The 21240-nt window shown below is 34.3% G+C and overlaps 1 protein-coding gene across 1 annotated transcript in view; it reads right to left on the bottom strand.

The window, feature by feature from the left end:
• Positions 1-4422: 4422 nt before the first annotated feature.
• Positions 4423-21240, bottom strand: part of LOC144446232 (growth hormone secretagogue receptor type 1-like) — a 67672-nt gene continuing 50854 nt past the window's right edge. Inside the window, exon 3 of the mRNA XM_078135984.1 lies at positions 4423-5390. Coding sequence (XP_077992110.1) covers positions 4423-5390 — 968 coding nt within the window. The remainder of the gene's footprint in view (positions 5391-21240) is intronic.

Below are 21240 nucleotides of genomic sequence, written 5' to 3'. Positions count from 1 at the left end.
TCTAGTATTCGCTTATGTCTTGCTGTAGACAATCAATAAAAGCTGGCGCCTCTCTTCTGAAGATTTATTTGTACGAGGTTTTCACTGTCTGGTGGATCCATTGAATGTGTTCATTTACTTCAGTTTATGAAGAAGTCATGTCAGTGGCGTGATCTACAACTTGTTCAGCTTCAATAACAGCTCGATCAAATAAAGCCAAATGTCACACATGGAAGATAATAATGAACGACTAAATTACTTTACCGGAGGTTGAAAGGAGTTATCCTATGCCAGGCGCCTGTCTTGTCAAAACGTTGTACATGTGCAAGATATCATTACTTTAATTTGTTTAATCATATTTCTATTCTCTAAAAATGTTATTCTCTTCTTAAATCATACATTGAAGAAAATATGTCTGCAAGGAATCGAAATATCTCGTCACCAGCACGTTTCTACTAATATAATTCGGAATAAACAAACTTATAGTCAAGCGAAAAAGGATATTACGTTTTTTTGTTTGAATACCGAATGGTACAATGTCACAAATTGACACAGCACTCAAACGATCACCCAGCTATTTCTTTTATATTGTTCATTTGTCATGATTCGCTATATTATTCTTTAAAAAACTAAACTGATGCTATCAAACAAATAACAAGGGCATCGTGAAATTTGTAAATTTGATTAGGAGTATTTACTCATAAGTAACTGATCGGATCTAGTATGTAGTTTCAGCTTCATGTTTAAACGCTACCTTTTCAGAAATGAAAGTATGGTCGAAAATGTTTAATACCATTCAAATGCATGAATATCAGACTTTTCCAAAAATGTAAGGGAAATCAACCAAGTTTACCTTAAATGACAAGTCGTTACTTTAAATGTCATGACAGACGTATAAGTACGACTTTTTTGTCATTATGGCTATACGTCCATACATTTTAAATATAAAATGAACTGCATATTGAATGCACAATTTTCAGTTGTTATGCCTACAGGTGATTTGAACTTACATATACACTAATGAATAGATCAAAATGTAGATATTCACAGAGGAACTGCGTCATCGTGTAGATTCAATCGACCTCAAGGGAACATATAGAGACTGGATGCTTTCCGTTTTCAAATACACATAGGTTATCGTATGTAGGATGAGGTTTATATTTGCTGAGCCTATACAGTGTAAATATAAAAAAAGGATAAATCTTTATGGTGTGTTTCGAAAATCCTGATATATTTTGCATTGTGCACAAACTGGGAAGTGAATGATCAACTAACTTATTACCGTAGGAGACTACGTGAATAGGCAGATTGTTATTAATTGGTTTGGTTGCCGAGAAAACACTGTTTGGTTTGCTTAACATAATATTTACACAGTGTGAACACATGTATATAACATGTATATAAAGCAATAAATTCTACATGTATACTGACTTCGTATGTACATGTGTTTGGGATAATTTTTTTTAACAGGTACTTTCTGTTTAGGTATTATTTTTAACACGGCAAAGTGTGTCCATTTGGTGATGTACCTATAATTTGTAACATCTAACCTCGAATTCACATAAAAACATTACTGGCCAAATCAAACCGAATAAATCTATGGGTAACCCTTAGAGTAAAATGGATATTGTTCCTAATTAATTAGATATGCAAAATATAACTTACTATTTTAGCTTCGTTAAAGGAAACTCAATTTTGTTGGTAGCATAATTTTGAAATATAGATATACGTAAAAGGTCACATCAACATCATGCTACAACAGTCCGTTTTTCTTCCAAACTCATTTCCTATGGCTGATAATTGCTCAATACTGAAACTGTTTAATGCCAGATGTCTCCACAAATATCCGAGATATGACTTCGTAATCTGCCAATTGTTGTTAAGGGATTATATTCACAATCCTAGCAAACCGATCGGGTTACTTGTCGGGTTACAAGAAGCCATATATACGTGATATCGATTTAAAAAATCACCTACATTATTGGATTAGAAGGAAATGTAGACCTTATATTTCGAAACAAAATTACTTCCAATGGTTTGTAGAGAGCTTGACATAATTAGCGAGGAGAAAACATTACAGAGCGGTTGTGGACAAACATTTTGAAGGGGAAGACGATCATAACACAAGAATCTCACAATAAATGGCGACCATGTATAGTTTACCTGTAATTGAAAGTAACAACTTGGTTAATAGTTACGTGAATGAAAATGAGATTAAGTAAAATGGTATAATTCGCTAGTCAAACCTCTTATCAATTATTGCAAACTACATTCAATTTGTCATTTGGGTGAACTATCATTTTTATTGTAATTTATGGTATACATTCAGCTGTGATAAATGATATTGTAAGCATTACATTACTCATATCGATGGGCTGTAAGAACATTCAATTTAGGGTGAATCTGAGAGAAAGGGAGACGCAATAACATGACAAGACACTTTTTATTTCAGAAAATATTGTTACCATGGCAAAGGGAAAGACCTTTAGTGAGAGTTACATTTATTACATATCATATCACTTTTAAATACAATATTGTATGTTAGTAAATCGTAAATTGTGTTATACCAGATAATTAATAGTACTCAAAAAGAAGGACATTATTTTACAAAATACCCACATTGCTACAGAATATCAGTCTATACAATTTATATATTGGTGTGACAATAGCTTGATAGTTTCTGATATTCTCTACAGAGAGAGGAATTTATATATCTTGACATTATTGTGCGGTAACGAATGGAATGTTGAACATGAGCCTTTTGGTTCTGCATATCGTGGCCTCAATGCGTGTGAACTGTTCCTGATATTTCATGTTGGGTTTTATGTATCAATAGCAATATTTTCTTGTTACGGTTGCCCGTTAAAATAAATGATTATCATTTATTTAAAACACGAACGTATTTTTTATGATATCGTTTGTGGTAAGTGTTCAATCAATCTACCAGGGAATTTGTCCATCCATACCAGCAGTACTTACCTCTATTTACGTAAACAAATTTAATTGTAACAAAATAACTCATTTTACATGACAACCTCAGTTTATGTAATGTTATCTTTGGGTATATTTTCAACTATTTTACTTTGAATTTTGCCATGACTTCATTGACGGATACATTAGAACTACAAAGTGATGAAAAGTCGAATATGAATAACTCGTCAAAGTCTACTTGGCTTTCATCTCGTAATTAAGCATCTGTTGCAGACTGTTACATAATTGGTAGCAACGTTTACAGTGAAGGGTCGTCAAAGCTATTTCATAAGAGCAAGATACAATGTTTATCACTTCAACAACTCGGCAGAGAAGATATTATGTAGGGAAGCCAAACATGTTTATATCAACATCTTAAAGTGTTATGTAGGTTATGTTTTGACAGCTTATTAATTGTCCCTAGTGTAACTCTTTGGAGTGACAAGTTTTAGAATTAATATAATACCTTTCAATTCACACGGACACAGAGTTTTATAACATCTAATAGGAAGAACATTCATTCATTCATTCATTCATTCATTCATTCATTCATTTTACGATGTTGAATGCCGCCATATCATGAAAGTGGTCTTTTTTAGATTAACCTGCGCTACTTAGTAAAATGACAACTGTTATATATGTTATCCTAGCAGCAAGTACGTTTTTATTGCCTTCCATTAAAGAAACCAGAGGTACTAGTGAGGTAATATTAACGTTTGTACTTTAAATATTGGTCATAGCATTTCAACACGTACTGGTTGCATAAACAATACAGATCTAAGAAGAATAATACGTAATAATAATATGAAATAACTTTGACTCAAAATTTATATTTTAAACTGATACAGTGGTAATATACCGTATAGAAAATTTCACTCATTTAATGACAAGACCTAGAAAATTGTGAAAATTACAGACACATTCACATAGGAACAATATATGTATGTATGTATGTATGTATGTATGTATGTATGTATGTATGTATGTATGTATGTATGTATGTATGCATGTATGCATGCATGCATGCATGCATGCATGCATGTGTGTATGTATGTATGTATGTATGTATGTATGTATGTATGTATAACACACCTAACTTTATAAGTTGTTCTTTAGTGTTCTTCACAAGTGTACAAAACACACCTAACTTCACACGTATAACCGTTTATCACGCGCGGTTGTCGTTCTGTTCCATTACATTCAGATATGTTCAGGTGTTTACCTAACATGTCTGTATCTCGCCGATATTACCTTGAAAAAGAATACTTATTCGAAACGTCGGATTTTACATCTATTTATGCTGACTGATTTACAAGTTCCATATGCATTTCTTTCTAACTTCATAAGTTGTTCTGTAGTTGTTCTTCACAAGTATATAGACTATTTGGCGTGAAAACTTTGTTCTCCGTGAATGGCTAGAACAGTATATTTATCTTACACTTTTACTCCACATAAGCAATGATTTATTCTCTTTTAAGAGTGCAATGCAGGAATCGTATTGGTCTTTGTATCTGCAGCACAGCTCTTCTTTCTAACCGTCGGTGAGGGCGACTTCTGTGAAAGTGATGTTATCGGTTGTTGAAGAGTAGACATGGTTGTGTTGCTTCGTTTACACTTTCGTTGACGTACTCCTAACGCTCGTAGGAAAGCAGCTCTAAACTTTGTAGACAGGATGCTGTAAAGGAGTGGATTTACTGAAGAGTTTACATACAACATTATGCGGCAGAATGTCACAAGGCTCAGAATGTCGTGAATACTGAGGGAATCTCTTGGTGCATGATCAAAGACAAACAACATACTGACAACTCGTTGAGGTAACAAGCAAACAAAGAATACCACAACAACTGCAAATAACATGAACACAGCTCGTCGTCGAGCGTATAGTGGTCCAGTGGCGTGGATCGATCTCACGATACTCCTTGAGTCCACATCATCTGAGCTAATTTTGCGGGCATCACTCTTTTTCCTGTTCACTAACTCATATCGTGTTCGCGCACGTGCATTCGTCTTACGAGGACTCCCACTTCTCGTTGCTGGAGTAAAAGTTGAACGCAATGTCGTTTGAGTACGGATGCGAAGAGCGTTGGCAATGACACTGTACAGAACACCTAGGAAAAAGAATGGTATGACGAAAAACAGGACAGTGGCCAATACAACATAAGCCAGGGCTGCTTTAGTGATGATGTAGGTTCCACATGTATATTCAACATCGCCCTCTGGTGTCAGAACCATTTTATGTTCAGCAAACTGAGTATACGGAACGCAAAAACTGCCAGCAATGATCCAAATAGCTAAGCAGATCTTGACTGTTCTTTTTCTTGTGCAGACATAAGAAGCTTTTAGCGGGTGACAGAACGCAACATAGCGTTCCACTGCTATGGCTGCTAATGTAAGGACCGATGTTGTCTCAGTAGTGTGCTCGAGAAAAGGTACCAATTTACCTAAAAGGAACAAGGAAAGTAAGAAAGGAATTACTTTTATAGTTGAGTGTGAAATGCATAGTTATGAATGAATTCGGATAATAAAAACCTACGATGTAATGCATTAAAGATAGGGGATTGAATGGCGGTATTCATGGTTATCCAAACAATTCCCGACTTATTTTTGTAGAATTCTGCTTTAAGCCTGCAAAGTCATTGTAAGATGGTTATGCTCAGTTGTAAAGTCCCAACACTGTTAAATATCGAGATATTACTCGATATATTTGAACTGAATATCTATAAAGAAGAAACAGAATCATTAAACGAAAACGAAAAGTATATTGCTTTGCCGAAAGGGGCAGGGGTCATGTTCCATAACTAAACAATAAATGCGACAAACCCTTGATAAAATTTGAAATGCTGAATTATTCTGTAACATGTCTGAATTAAAAATGCATGTCTTTTTGAAATTTTCGTATGATTTCTAAGACTGACTCTAAAATTTCGATGGCATCAGTGACTATAGGGTAGTATATCAGACCCGTCAAGCGTTATACATTCCTGATGAAATGATACTATTAGGTTAGTCTGTAATTTTAGTACCATAGTCTGCTTCAGTGAGCACAATGTACTTTTTACTTTTTTTTTGATCATTAGCGTTCAATTTTTTTCTTTCAAATTTGAAATCGTTCATGGTTATGTCGGGCATAAAATTTGACAGAGACTCCATTTATATTACGTATTGAAAATATATATTGCACATTTACTGAATCACTAATGTGATCGTTTTCAATATCGAATATTATTCATGGTCTATTGGTTTGTATTGCTAGTGCATACTGCACACTTCATGTGTTTGTTCAGAAAATTACGGTTTTATCTAATTATAGAGAAGGGATCTACTCAGAGGTGTGTAAAGTAAACAAAAAATACATGACCAGCAATCGCTGACGTTCATTTGGACGATTTGATTGAACAAAACATTACATAGCAACTCCCAATTCAAATGTCTATGGTATTTTGGCGAAAGGATTGATGTATACCAATTTGTGACATTGATGTTAATGAAATTAAAACAAGAATAGGATAGATGGGGAGTTTTGATAGATAAAATAATAATATGTACATTGCCCTTTTAAAATATGGAATTACTGTTTTGAGACATTGCTATTCATGGTTTTGCAACCTGAAAAAATAACATAGAAACTTAACATGTGAGACATTATTAAGATAATTATATGAATTAGTAAACGAAAAATATTGTTGAAATGAAAACCCTCCCGCCAATCCGTCCGTCCGTCGGTCTGTCTGGCCAGTGAATTTTGTACAGGTGAAAAGATGTATAAATTTTAAGAAATTATGGTATGCATAATCCTAAAGCACATATGATAGAAATTTAATTTTGTTAAAAGTTATACCCATTATTCGTGTCTTGTCTTGTTTTACAGTTTACGTTATTAAGCCAAACGCTTTGTGAAATCTACGAACATCCAATACAATGAAAACAAACCGTTTATTCACTAATTATGTATTTCCAAAGTGCGACTACCTAATTTCGGTAATACTTGTTTGCTAGCTCTAATAACGAATGACTTTGAAGTTACCAGAAATACAAAGCGCAACCGACACGAGTCCCTGGCAGACAATTCTACCATTCACATTACAATGCCTTACAAATAACTGTACAATACATGACACAATCTTCTTGGAAACATTCCCATTAGCGTTGCTAATGTAATATCATCATCTGCATTTATTGATTGGAGGGTTAGAGTACAGAAAGGCTACTGACATCAGACGAGTTTTGAAGTTAAGCTTGATTGGTTGGTCGGGTGATTAAGCTCTGAACTATTTAACGATATTGAAAAAAAAAACATTCGGATACTTTATTGAAACCACCCTTTGTTACATTAGAACAAATTCTTATATTACTGTAACGATCACAGTTTGTCTTTGACCCATTTTGCTTGAAGGATATGGCATGATTTGTTTTTAATTCTGGTGTTTTTGAGATTATAAGTGATTTGAGAGATCTGACCTGTAGAGACGATCGTGGGTACAGTTTCTGAAAACAGAAGAGTGATGCAATTACCAATTGTCATGTGGCGTCCATGCAAAGGTTAAGCCTTGTACTCGCTTGGAAAGCTGTAATCACGCACTAATAAAACTTCCTGTCTGGCGTTCCTTTAGGAATTCTTAAGCCATATGTCTGACATGGGGATACAAAGAAAAAGGCAGCTTTCTATACCTCTTTCCTTTTGTATAAGATAACACACGATTGCAATCTATTGAGTCCTTGTGCTAGCTATAGTTTTCAGCACTTCATAAATGAATGATAACGCTATTCCTATGAGTAATGTCAACAGTTGATAACCTTAAATTGAAGAAGTACATGCAGTCAAGAAAACAAACACCAACAGGTTCTTTAAGATATCACTTGTTTTTGTAACAATGTGCTAGTTTATACTACTCACATATATACCATACAGTGTTCATGACAATTCCTCTTTATCGAACAATCTTTCTAACCATTAAAAGAATATTACTGTCGTCAGACTATCTGACAAACTTTCATATTTTTATTTCCGAAAAACCGTAACAGGCAAAACCATAATTCGTCTAAATGGGACAAAATCTGGTATCCAACACGCATATGGAAGAGAAAACAGGTTCTTTAAGACCTGTAAAACTTGGCTATGTATGTTTGTACGCACCAAATGATCAGATATTTAAGTCTTAATAGTATACTGACTAAACGATAAATTTAGTGAATGCATTGAGAAGGATGTTTACTCTTGACCTGTACAGATATAATATTAAGTATCTTTTTATTCATAAAGTAGAAAACATTATTTTTCAAACGCCAGGGTTTGACTGATAAATTGACAGACTGTTGAAGTTCTTATGAGTAAACACAATATATCAATCGCAGGAGCGACAGTAAATCTCCGCTTGATTCAGAAATATAAATGTTGTTCTCAAGCTTTGTTGAATGTTGTAGAATTGCGGTATAGCGGACATGTGGTTTTACGAGGATGGCAATTGATCACATTTTAAAAATAAAATCATATGTCTTTAGGTTTCCGCCAATTTTCAATTATGAACCTTTCGTTGTAGTTCATCTTAGTGATAAATGAAGGTCGAAATTTTAAAACTTTTTAACCATAGCTTTTGTCTGTACATATCTGTGCAAATAACGAATTCGCTATTTTGGTCATTTTATGTAGCATATACGTAAATGTCACATATGGGTATATGGATCACTCGGGTCTATTTTAGTAATTACTGGAAGAAACTCATTTCCTTGTTTGTGGTTAAACGAAATATGCCATTTATTCGGTCAAAAAGACAGTAGTTAAACTGGAGCAATTGATTATTTCCACGCTTCTCCAATTATTTGTACTGGTTTGCTTCGCACTGATTCATCGCTAGTTCTAAAGCACCCTGTATGCACTTTAGAAAAATTATAACCACCTCTCACAATGTAAAATAGATAAACTTAAAGACATTAGTCCTAAATAGACAGGGTGGATGTTTCAAAGTTCACCGATTCTTGGTGAATTCAAAGTGCATTAAATGATGATGATGGGCTATGATCTATGGTTCTTGTACACACGAGGAAACTGATTCGTAATGTGTGACGCAGTAATGACGCGGGGAGCATTACAGCCCAAGATAGCGATATCGTTTCTAGTCGTAATGAGACGGTACACTTATCCTCGCTATGTGACTCATATAAAGAACCATAGCTATTTGGCGCACTGAGCATCATGAAATTTTCAAGTTAAACGCCCATAGATTTATGTTTTACAATTGCTTGCAGTAGTTCCCATCGCGTTTTTGGCAAATGGCAAGGGCTTGTGAGCAGGGTTAGCAAAAAACATCGCTATCATGAGTGAACGTTGAAAAAATTACTAAATTAAAGATTTGTCGTCGTGAAGGTAATTGCAGTAGCTGCTATTATAATTTCTCAAACAGTTTGGAATAATAGTTGCAGCGCACATTATTCTTTAAACAAATTTTGGCATCGTACATAATAAGGAATTGCTGCAGAAACAATATACTTTGTCCAATCATCCATGCCAACATGATCATCAAATGATTATCCAAAATTTAGAAAACAATGATGCATTTTTACAATAGATATATGAATTGATCACACGTTCAAAATCACATAATTGAGTAATCTGCGATGTATATTATATCATAAAATATACAGCGGTACACTTTAAATAAAATTGTTGGTATTCAAATTGAACATAATATCTTTGTTTATCATCAGGGAGAATTCTACAGTCGTAATGTCGCTGGAAAAAAGAGAGAAAAAGACTTCGTATAGAATGTGAATATGTTATCAGTCCGAATAGGTCAGTGCATAGAGGGTATTCCATGGTCATTACAGCCAGTAATTGTGTCATTACAGTAATGTGTCAATTTACCAGAATGTAATGAGAACAAATCTCCAGGGAAGGAAGGAAAGTGTCATAATCGATCGTGAATGATTTAAACAACTCAATCTTTGCAAGGCATGGCTTTTTATATTTCATGAACTTTAACTTATTAAAGGCAAGGCATGCACGGACAAATGATCTCATCTGCTCTTACTGAATAACAAGTACGATGTAAAACGTTTCACAAAAACATCGACATTTGTCACCTTAGGTTGAGTTTCCTATATCTCATTTCTCATATTCTCAATACTGCATTATTTACACGATATATCACATTAGATTGATGGCGATATGTAGATAATCTGTCTATCATATGTAGATATTGTCAGTAGAGAACATATTTAACTTTGGGGGAGACTACGTATGCCATTGTTTAATTTCCGGATGATCCAGATAAATGATCCAGACATTATTGTGTAATATACGTACATTGAACGGAAAATGCTCTAAAAACGCGCTGAAAACATGGTTTATGTCCCATTGGATACCTTTATTTGAAAGTTTCTAATTAAATATATTTTGAAAAAAACTTCCAACTCTAGTGTTTAGGCAATATCTGTTCTCGCTTTAAATTTAGGATTTGGTGACCCGTTCCTCCAAAGTTTATGGCATACGAATATGACAAAATCACACGAGCTTCAGTTAGACCGGAAAACAAAAACATAGTATATATGAAAGTGCATTTTCTAAGTACGATCCACATAGTACAATGTATATATCTTCCTAGGTCAACAACTAAAAACAAGATGAAAACCTTCAGATTCATTGTTGTCCAACATACTGTCCGCTCAGGGCAATAGGATAGCAATGAATGACACATATCATGTTGTCTAATGGCTGATAACTTATTTCTTTGGGTAAAATCACAACTAGTCTCTTAAAGATTATATTAAAGGTTTCGACACCATATTGACATAGCTAACGGTCGCGCCAAATATTAATGATCACCAACATTTCTCACATGTGACTGAACCATTAGAATATATTTTGAAGCATAAGCGCAGAGAGCGAATGATGTCCGTCATTTTACCTACACTACTGTAACAGATACTGGGAATGACTCTACTTTTATCATCGTCTTGTAATTGCAATTGGGTGTGCAACTCCATCTGCTAGTACACTCCGACATATACACAACCAGGTTAGCTTCGTTAATTATGTATTAAGTTCAGGAGTCGCAATCCACAAATATTTTTAGCGATCATCTAGGGATATATATATATATATATATATATATATATATATATATATATATATATATATATATATATATATATATATATATATATATATATCGAATAAAAATGACAAGTTGGCGACGTCATTATTACTTTTCTCTATTGACTGAACATTAGAATTTTATATACAAGACCAGTGACAAAAAATTACGACAAATCGTTAACATTCGTGGGGTGTAGCTAACTGTTGTTCTATAGTAAGAAGTGTTATTTGTATATAAATCCAGTGTGTATGCTCTGACTAATAATTTTATAATTTATTTTGTCGTTCCATATTTATGTCAATGGACCTAAAAAATACACGACTTTCACTGTTCTGTCAATTTCAGGTGATTCAGTTCTTCTGCCTTAAGTGTTCAAACGACCCTTTTCGAAATATCTCTCAAGAAACACTGCTGATTCATAATTCATGGAACGAAGGTCACAGGTGAGTTAAGCTAAATCCTGTCATGTTTACCTGATGAAATCTAAGAATGTTTCTGACAGAAATATTGTGTTTAACTATGGTGATCGATTTTTGCTAACCCAAGATTATAAATCCCATTACGGGAATCCCGAAAGGCGTATCTTGCTTATTCGAGCGATTTAAATCATGAAATTCATAGTCGTTTTTTCATACTCAACGAAATCCACCACTATATGAAGTGAAAATACTTGGGTTCGTAAATACAAATGTAGAGAACAGCTGACGGTACCAGGTTATAGCACTTTACTATATAACAAACCATCCCTCTTTCCAAGAGGGAAAGATACATAGACATAAGAAAGAGATACTGCCCATCCATTCTTATCCATCCATCCATGCATCCATCCATCTATTTATACATGCACATACATACATACATACATACATACATACATACATACATACATACATACATACATACGTGGATAGACAGATAGATACACATACATACATACATACATACATACATACATACATGTATACATGCATACATACATAGATAGATAGATAGATAGATAGATAGATAGATAGATAGATAGATAGATAGATAGATAGATACATACATACATACATACATACACACATACATACATACACACATACATACACACATACATACATATATGTTATCAAATATTTTAACAATATACTGAGTTTGAGAGAAATATGAGCCTGTATATATTTTTCAAACACTACACGAAAAGTCAAATTTACCCATCTTTACCCAACTTTTACCCTACCTCTGACCCACCTAACCACCATCTCTGTCCAGGAGTACTTACGAGACGCACTACCACATTTGACTGTCTACAGTCCCCAGGGGAGAGAGGTCACTGGGGGTAAATTAAGTCAAAGGGGGAACTTCGTACTCTCACACTCGCCACATTTACACATCCTCTGCTCAAGATTTATCCCGGTGGAAAGACGTGGTCAAATATGACTTTCTGTATAGTGCACAGCCACCAGGGGAGAGATCACAGGGTAAATTAAGTCAAATGTGGAACTTCATCTCATACTCACCACATTTACACATCCTCTGCTTAAGGTCGAAAGACATGGTCAAATATGACTTTCGTATAGTGAAAACTCCTCTTTGATACATGTACATATAGAAATAGCCATGATGCCTTCAGCCGATAGAGTTGTCAGATGTCCTTGGACAAGTTTCTATTTGCCATTTGTCATCTGCTGTCTTGTAACAGTAACAATATTTTTAACCAGTCACCCTGAAGACATGCTCGTTTAATGCGACGCCATGCTAGCAGAAAGTATTACAGAACTTTAGACTAAAAATAAATTAAAATGCAACCTTGTGAATGTTTAAACGAAATCAACTATGTAAAGTATAGGCTTCCTTTAGAATAGTGATTCTTAAAACGATTCGGTGTCATTTATCAATTCGAAAACTCTTGTGGCAAGGTTTTGAATGGCTTAGTAAATTGGAAAGGGTAACTAGATACCTGTGAAAAGAATAACCTTTGTAATATGATGATCACAAACTGAAGGATTTTACAAGAGATTAGCATATGATTGCAAAGGATTTTAAGTATACATACACAAAACGTTGACCCGGGCAGGATATAGTAAAAGTAACCACATATAATGTGTTAATCGTGAACTAAGCAGATGACGACGATATATTCATAATCAAGCACCCATGGTTATATATTACTTACTGAGAATGATAACGTATGGCACAAGTACAAAACACTGTATTTCAACCTAAACTTGTCATATTTGCGCGAACAACCGCATAAGTCGGCTTCTCATACTGTACATGGATTGGAATTTGGAGTAGACCCTCTCCAGTTCATGCACATTTTTAAAGAAGCAATTATTTCAGTGATAAAACTAGTCTGCGACTTGTAATGCGTGGACATTTCAACAATACTTTTGGTATGTCTAGGACAGTAAATTGGATATATAGCTAAAAATTAAGCAGGGTTACCCTGACGTTTTATTACACAGATGAGTTGTTAATAAGTTGTTACTTTCCTCTGCTCTGTCAATACAAGGTTTAATGAAATTATTACAGCAACGGGAAATAGTTAACCTTAATTACCATGAGATGTTGAAGCAATAATTATATGTTTTCTTAGGTCCATTTTGTGAAAAAGCTAGACTGTTTATGTTTATAGATCTGGGAAACTCCTCATTTGCAATTTACATAATCAATTCGCTGTAGGTTCACTCCTCAAAATAATTATTGCAATCCTATCACAGGAAGTTAATGAGGTATCACGCCTAAGCTATCATCTAACTTTACTAACCCCAAAACCTATTGCTACTTTAAGCATAAATGCTTTGAATAATTAAGGATGCAACACCTACATGACATTTTCACTGGTAATAAAAGTCACCAAGGACCAATTCTAATCTAATATAAAATACTACATTAGGCACCAGTTCCATGCATAGCATCTTGGCTACAACCACAGTAGTTTGCATGGATTGTCTAACTTTTATTGACAGTATACTAGATGTTTGTCACCGTGTCTTCACATTCACTACTTAAAAGGTGATCATATTCTATGCCGGTGACAAACAGGCTCAACTTCAATTAATCAGAATGGGGTACATGCTTATTGTCATGTGAATAGGCTTTGAATTATCAATGACAGTACGTAATACCATTAACGGGGACCATCAATCACTGAAGATATAAATGTTTAAACTTTAGAGTGAATACTTCAACCGCATTTTGTAATTATAGTCCCTCATGTTCTCTAAACATCACCGACCTCTTAGCTTCTGTGATCACCCCGACACACTTAAAGTCACCAGGGAAAGATTTTCCTTTAGAATTTTAGCTTCGGCATGCATAGCTAATAGAGAACTATATTAAGTGGTCACAAGACGCACGCGATTTTTCAACCTGGGACAGTCATCAATGTTTACAGCTCCCGGAAATCCATTTCCTCTTTATGTATTTAGACTACATTTGTTTGAAAAAGTGATCATTTCAGTAAAATAATATTCAACACTGACCAAAGATGGTTGATGGAAGTTTAATTAAACAAAAAATCTTAATTTTTGAAAAATGACACCACAAATGCAAAGTTTATATGATATAATTATTGATATCATACATTATAACGTCATGAGGGTTACATACCGTATATTTCTCAAACTATGACATTATTCAAAATACTGATACTTAAAGTATTATATAAAATGGAATTTGTTTGAAGGATTTCTTTAATAAATACCTGTATAGAATGAGTAATGCCATCTTTAACCCTGTTCAACCACTTGTGTAGCCAATTCAGGCACCGTCTTTGAAAGGGTTCAATTGCCTCTGACATCTTAATCATGTGTGTGATTTATAGTTATGACATGAATGAAAACCCGAAACCTTAATTTAATGTCAATTTCTCCTTTGATCCAGCTATATCAGTGTGAGGGTATAATATAGGATAATGTACACGATAATTGTCGCGTGATCTCATTTAAACTATAAATGTGATATTAGTTTAAATATGTCGCAGAAAGAGAGGGCAATTTTAAATACAAATAATGTTATATATATATGATTAATTATCTTTCTACAAAACTGGTGAATTATAAATGTCAATATTCAGAGAAAAAATTCCGTAGTACATCTAAGCTTAGCCATTTGTATAAAAAAATACTGATTCATGTTATCAGCAGTGCACACGTTTGGTCCGAAGACAATCTGTGAACAACTTTAAGTAGGCTTAAATTAGCACACTAGTATTTCAGCTGCCAATATAAATGTAAACTGATTATCACGAGTTTGAGATTGTGAACACCGCACTATCAAATATTTCATTAAAACTTTTCCCCACACACAATTCGACTGCAAATCTAGCACGCATTGTCAAATTCCGTGCTACACTTGCTGTTCAAATGTATTCATAATTTAGAAATGACGCGGACATATTTAAAGGTTTAATGTTCCCCTGTATTAAATACAGATCCTGAGAAAGTGCGCATGTATCCATTAAGCCTACTCCCGTCCATCTTGGCTGTTTGGAGTTTACTGAATACAATGTTTTGTGGCCAACATTGTTGGTCGGAGGTAAACTAACGGAAACGTTTCCTAATGCACACAAGATGTGATTTCATGCAAGCAAATATTAATAACATTTATTTATAGCGATTACTAGCGATTTCACAGAATGTAAATGTGTATTAAACAGTCTTGTTGGAAATTACGTGTACCACATGTTAGGAAGTATCAAACAACTTTATCTGTTCATAAAAAAACACTTCTAAATAAAAAGACTGTTAAACATAGAACATCCATATCACGTGACTACACAACATAACCAGTCTTCTAAAACACTGTTTATAATACCCCAGCTGTCTACAAGTGTTGCCATTTACTTTGCAGTTCTAGTCAGATGCCAATGAACTGAGTTTCGCATTTGTTTTATCTTTCTCGAAAGGCAATCAGGCATTTGATGTTACTCGTTTATCACGAAAACTTACATTATTCTCCGTGGAATCATACTTTACTGTCGATAGAGTAGATGCCAATGACCGGAGTTTTTCATTTGTTTTATCTTGAAAAGAGCAATCAGGCATATGAGGTCAAAGGTTTTTCACGAAACCTAGATTATTCTCCATGGAATCACACTATACTGTAACAAATTGACGGTAAAGTGTATATTCAATTCAACTTTACATAATCCGATGCAACTGTTGTGAGCAGAAAGGTTTAGAATTGAATGATTCTTGTCGTACTACTTCAGAGCGATTTTCAGCAAATGACAATTTGAAATGGTTTTAGTCAATGTGTAGATGACTATGTCTTCCCCTAGTTTTGCGCTTTATCTATACTTTTAATACTGAAATAACGAAATTACTAAGCAAACAGATCATGATGTAAGTTAATGGATTTAAATTCGTATTGCACCGAAATTTACAATTAGCTCGCCAAAGTTCTCGCCAGGTATCCACCATGGCTTTGTCAGTATGCGTCAGATCATGATGTAAACTGAAAATCTTCTTGAATGTTTTGGCATTGTGTAATTAATGCTCTTGGTTACAGTTGCATCTTTCGATCGTTAATCAAATGGAAACATGGTACATATATCACTATTAAAGTAAACCTTCAAACCGAATTCCGATCAAAATCTTTGAAAATTAGTAGAGCGGTAGTTAGTAACCACCTTTCATACCTGCCTGTAATTTGATAGATATAGTTTGATGAGCAACACCGTAAAACTCCTCTGTAGCATTTATCTTGTCATCGCTTTCATTCGAAGGTCAGGTACCTATCTATCGTACTTCGATACTTTGCAATGTTATTGAGGATGAATTCATGACGTATATCAGCATGTAGTAATTGACTATCGTGTGACCATATTCGCTCAATTAATGGCGAGTAAAATCAGTCCGGTACCGTCATCAATTTTGTCACTGTGTACGTGCACATTGACAAAATTGTCATTTTCATTTTCATTTTCATGCGAGTTCAACAATTCTGATGATATCAACCTGTAACTTAAAAGAACTACTATATACATTTCTAACATTTCTGATGCAATGTATTTTCAATTTCATATGTCGAAAATTACGGGTTCGTTATATATAGACACATGGTCTCCAAACTCATATTGGCACAAGTAAAGGAAACTTGACCCAGCATATGTACTATTTAATCCTGCAAGTTTTGGAACAAGTGGAAATGCCAATGGAACGATGGCATGTAGGCTGGAGATGATGTAACACATTGTGAGATTGATACTTGTGTAACTGTAATGCACAGTGCTTTAATACATGTCTAAATATTGATCTTCTGTGTGATGTAGACACGCTTCGATCATGTGCAACCAAATATTACCTCGAGCTTCAACTGTGCCCTTAAGATGAATAATTCATGTTTATAGCTAAGGTATAAATATTTAATTGACACGAGAACACAGTTATTATGTTTCCTATAGATTAAAACCCACGCTTAACTTTTCAAAGGTTCCTCTGGCCTTGTAAACATAAACAGCAACAGCTGCTTTTCAAGTTAAACAATCCCACCATTCTATGAAGGATTTATTGGGACTGTCCATAAATATCCAAAATATTTACTTTTCACATCTTACAAGTGCTGTACATAACTGCACATCACCGAGAATTGTTATGTATTAAATGGAAATCAATTTATCAAATTGCATTTTCATTCGTGAATTTAATGAACTGAATGACTATCTTATACAAATAAATTTGTCTTTTTTGGTGAGATTTTAACATTGTTACATAACTAGGTTCAGACATAGTGTTGTAAAAAAGCGATGTCGATAATGGGGTCCCTTAAAATAGAATCCGCTTGTTTTAATTAAAAAGAGAGTAAACCATCGGAAGTAAATTTATACAAACTCGAAAATGGACACAAATTTAGACTGTTCTTCTGAGATTTGTCTAATTAGGCCAAATAAAACAAGTTGTTTGGTTCCAGTTTTCCGACCCCACCTAGTTTTTCACGCCGACCATAAATTATATTTTTTTCATATTCGAGAAAGAAAATAAGAAAATCGCGAAAATTGTGAAGTCTCGCAAGAAATAGTGGATGCGGTAAGTGACTTCAACTGAAAAAGGCAATATAAAACTGTTTTTTTTTTAAATTTGTAATGGCTGTACATCTGAGAAGACGACAATAACACAGAGAGTATATGAAAACAACATACAAACATAACTCCCTGAACTAGATACTGACATGAAAACAACATTAACAAACAAAATAAAAAATCTACCTACCCCACCTATTTTAAAATTGAATGTTATCGGAACCACACAATTTTTTACGCCTTGTATGTAAGAGGATATGCGTCTTCAATGATAACAACATGGCTGTTTGCCTTCCATGTGCTCAAGCCAAAGGTATCCATGTTATGTATGTTCAGATTTGCACATTTGTTTATAGTCAGATATATTTGTATCGGGAGACATTTGTCTCATGATCAGTTATGTGAGAATAATATATATGGTACGCGGCCATTAACCACACGATGTTCGTTATACCCAAGACAGTTACCAGTAGTGTGGAAAATTGATTTCTTGGCTCCATTGAATCACTGGGGTATTATTTTCATGTCACAATATTCTCAGCTCGTATGAGTGCTACATGCCCATTGCATACAATATTGCTAAAAGTATTACCAATTTATTAATAACCTAGCTATTGAACCAGCATCAGGTGATACCATAAAATCTAGATAAAAAATATACATTTGGTCGTTATGGTCAAATTGCAATATCAGAGTATGAGTATAGAGAAATTGAAATGACTACAATCATAATGATATGTGTATGGATTAAAGTCTATGAGGATGAAGATTGCTCTACGTCTATGAAGTGTCTGTGAAACATTGACATTCATGGGCCCTTTCTTGTCGATTCTTTCTTTGATATTTCTTTAGTGGCTACTAAAGAAATATACTATACCCTGCCCAATTAAACATAGCAACCCACTGCAAAGTATGCATTGGCACGTGAAAATATATCGTAGATATTTTGTGCAACATTACAACATAAAAGCTGCAATCGAACTTGGTTCTATATCCCTCAATTCTTTAAAGCGTTACTTTCCATTTTAATATATTACTAACCATTTAATAGTAGTCTCCTGGAAATACTAAAACAATTCCTGGACCCATTCGCTCACTTATAGCAGTTTCTTGCCTGAGTCACGGAAGGTGTTTGGTCTTTTGTGTTGCTGAAACTGAGCAATACTAATTTCTGGCATGCCATAATGGTTTTGTAATATTTGTGTTGGTTCAAGCAATTACGTCAATGCTGATATATTTTATAAGTATCCAATGTGGTTTAACCTAAAGCAAATTGTACTGATATCCAGTCTCAAGTGTTGCCAAATAGTACGGACTTCCCACACTTACTGTAGTGTCGTTCTTATCTTTCGGGTATATGCAGTGAATCTATTGTCATCAGAGGGCCAGGCATATATATTTCACATGTATTTTCTCATACTATATTGACGGATACTAGAGCACATTAGAGAAGTTAACTTTAAGAAGTCACTACAAACATTCAGCTAACTAACTTGATGACATTCAAGTATCGTTTGCTACTCTTCACACGTTTTAGAAACGTAATCTTTAATCTGGATTGCGACAATAACTACGTGATGATGTTGATTTTAACGCCTACAACTGATGGATAACAACCGTGGTTAATAAATTATCTGGATTAACACTGACGTTATATGGGACTTGTAATGAGGCTGATATGCCGACAGAAAAACGTCATGAATTTCCAAGATTTCTTATACAAGCAGTAGTATTTCTCTTAATAGCTTCACTTTGAAAATAATGTATTTCCCAATCTGCTACACAGTCTAGGAAAACATTGCGAAGCGAATATCAATGCAGTATATATCTTAGAGGATATATTGACAGTAATATATTTTGCTTGAACACTGACATCATGAAGGCAAAATTCTTTGTATATTGTTAATCAGTAGTATCTCATAAAATAATAACCTCTCTTTGACAAATATCTCTCAAAATAATGCTACATAGTTTTGAAAAGCATATTTCAAGTAGATTATTTCGGTATATATATATATATTTCATAGGGCATGGGTGTATTGTATTGATCTAACACTGAACAAAATGAAGCTTGTGAGCTGGTATTTGTTACGGCATCAATACATCTCTATAAGTAATTGCATTGATCATTCCTCCTGGATTCCCTCTTACCAAGCTAGTGACAGATGATGAAAACGCCTACCATACCCTGTCAACCTTCAACTCATAAATCACAATAGGAAGTATGTTCAAAACAATATAATTAATTAAGTTTTATATACTTTCTATTTGCATCCTGAAAAGTTATATCGAATTGATCACCTTCAAGACTTATCTCTCTGTTGGGAAATAATGCGATTCTTTATAACTCTTTCACCGCACGTGAATTCGTACTTCAATGATTAAACACTATATTTTGTCGTATGATGCATAAAATGCGTTGAGGTCAGCTTTAACGATGTCAATATGGAATATCTCATCCTTTGCATTGCCATTAATAAGATTAATTATCCATTGCAGTAAAGGCGGGCGACCTCATATTTCGATAACTGCGTATGTAGATACATGGTCATTGAAACTACAGGTGTACAGGGGCCATCACAAATTTCTTTTAAGGCACCAATTGATTTCTGTGAGATTTGCATCCATCGACGTTTAGTCATGGAAAGATGTATTCAAAGTCCTATCTCCGAAAGTTGACTCGTGTCCATTGCAACATAAATACCAAATCTTTTAGTCAGTGAATGCCTTAAATGGGATCTACATACATATATACATACATACATACATACATACACACACACACACACACACACATTCATACATACATACATACATACATACATACATACATACATGCATGCATACATACATACATACATACATACATACATACATACATACATACATACATACATACATACATACATACATATATCGTGTTTGATTCGTAAATGCCTGAAATGATAGTCATACAGTGAGCACGATTCATCGTGTTGTTTGAACAGTCGGGATGGCATGTTCTGCTGTCTAAAAAGACCGTTCAAATCCTATCATTTGAATACGGCCAGCCTACCGTAGAGATATCACACAAACCTATTTATTTAATTGGAAACACGATATAGGATCAGGCAATGAATTTGTTATAACCATCTCAACACATAGCTCTGTAATGTGTTTGTTCTAATTTAGCCATCTCATTTGTGTCAA

Source organism: Glandiceps talaboti, chromosome 15 (genome assembly GCF_964340395.1).
Source record: "Glandiceps talaboti chromosome 15, keGlaTala1.1, whole genome shotgun sequence".
Lineage (NCBI taxonomy): Eukaryota > Metazoa > Hemichordata > Enteropneusta > Spengelidae > Glandiceps > Glandiceps talaboti.
The sequence above is the reverse complement of the archived record's forward strand: the minus strand, read 5'-3'. Positions and strand labels throughout refer to the sequence as shown.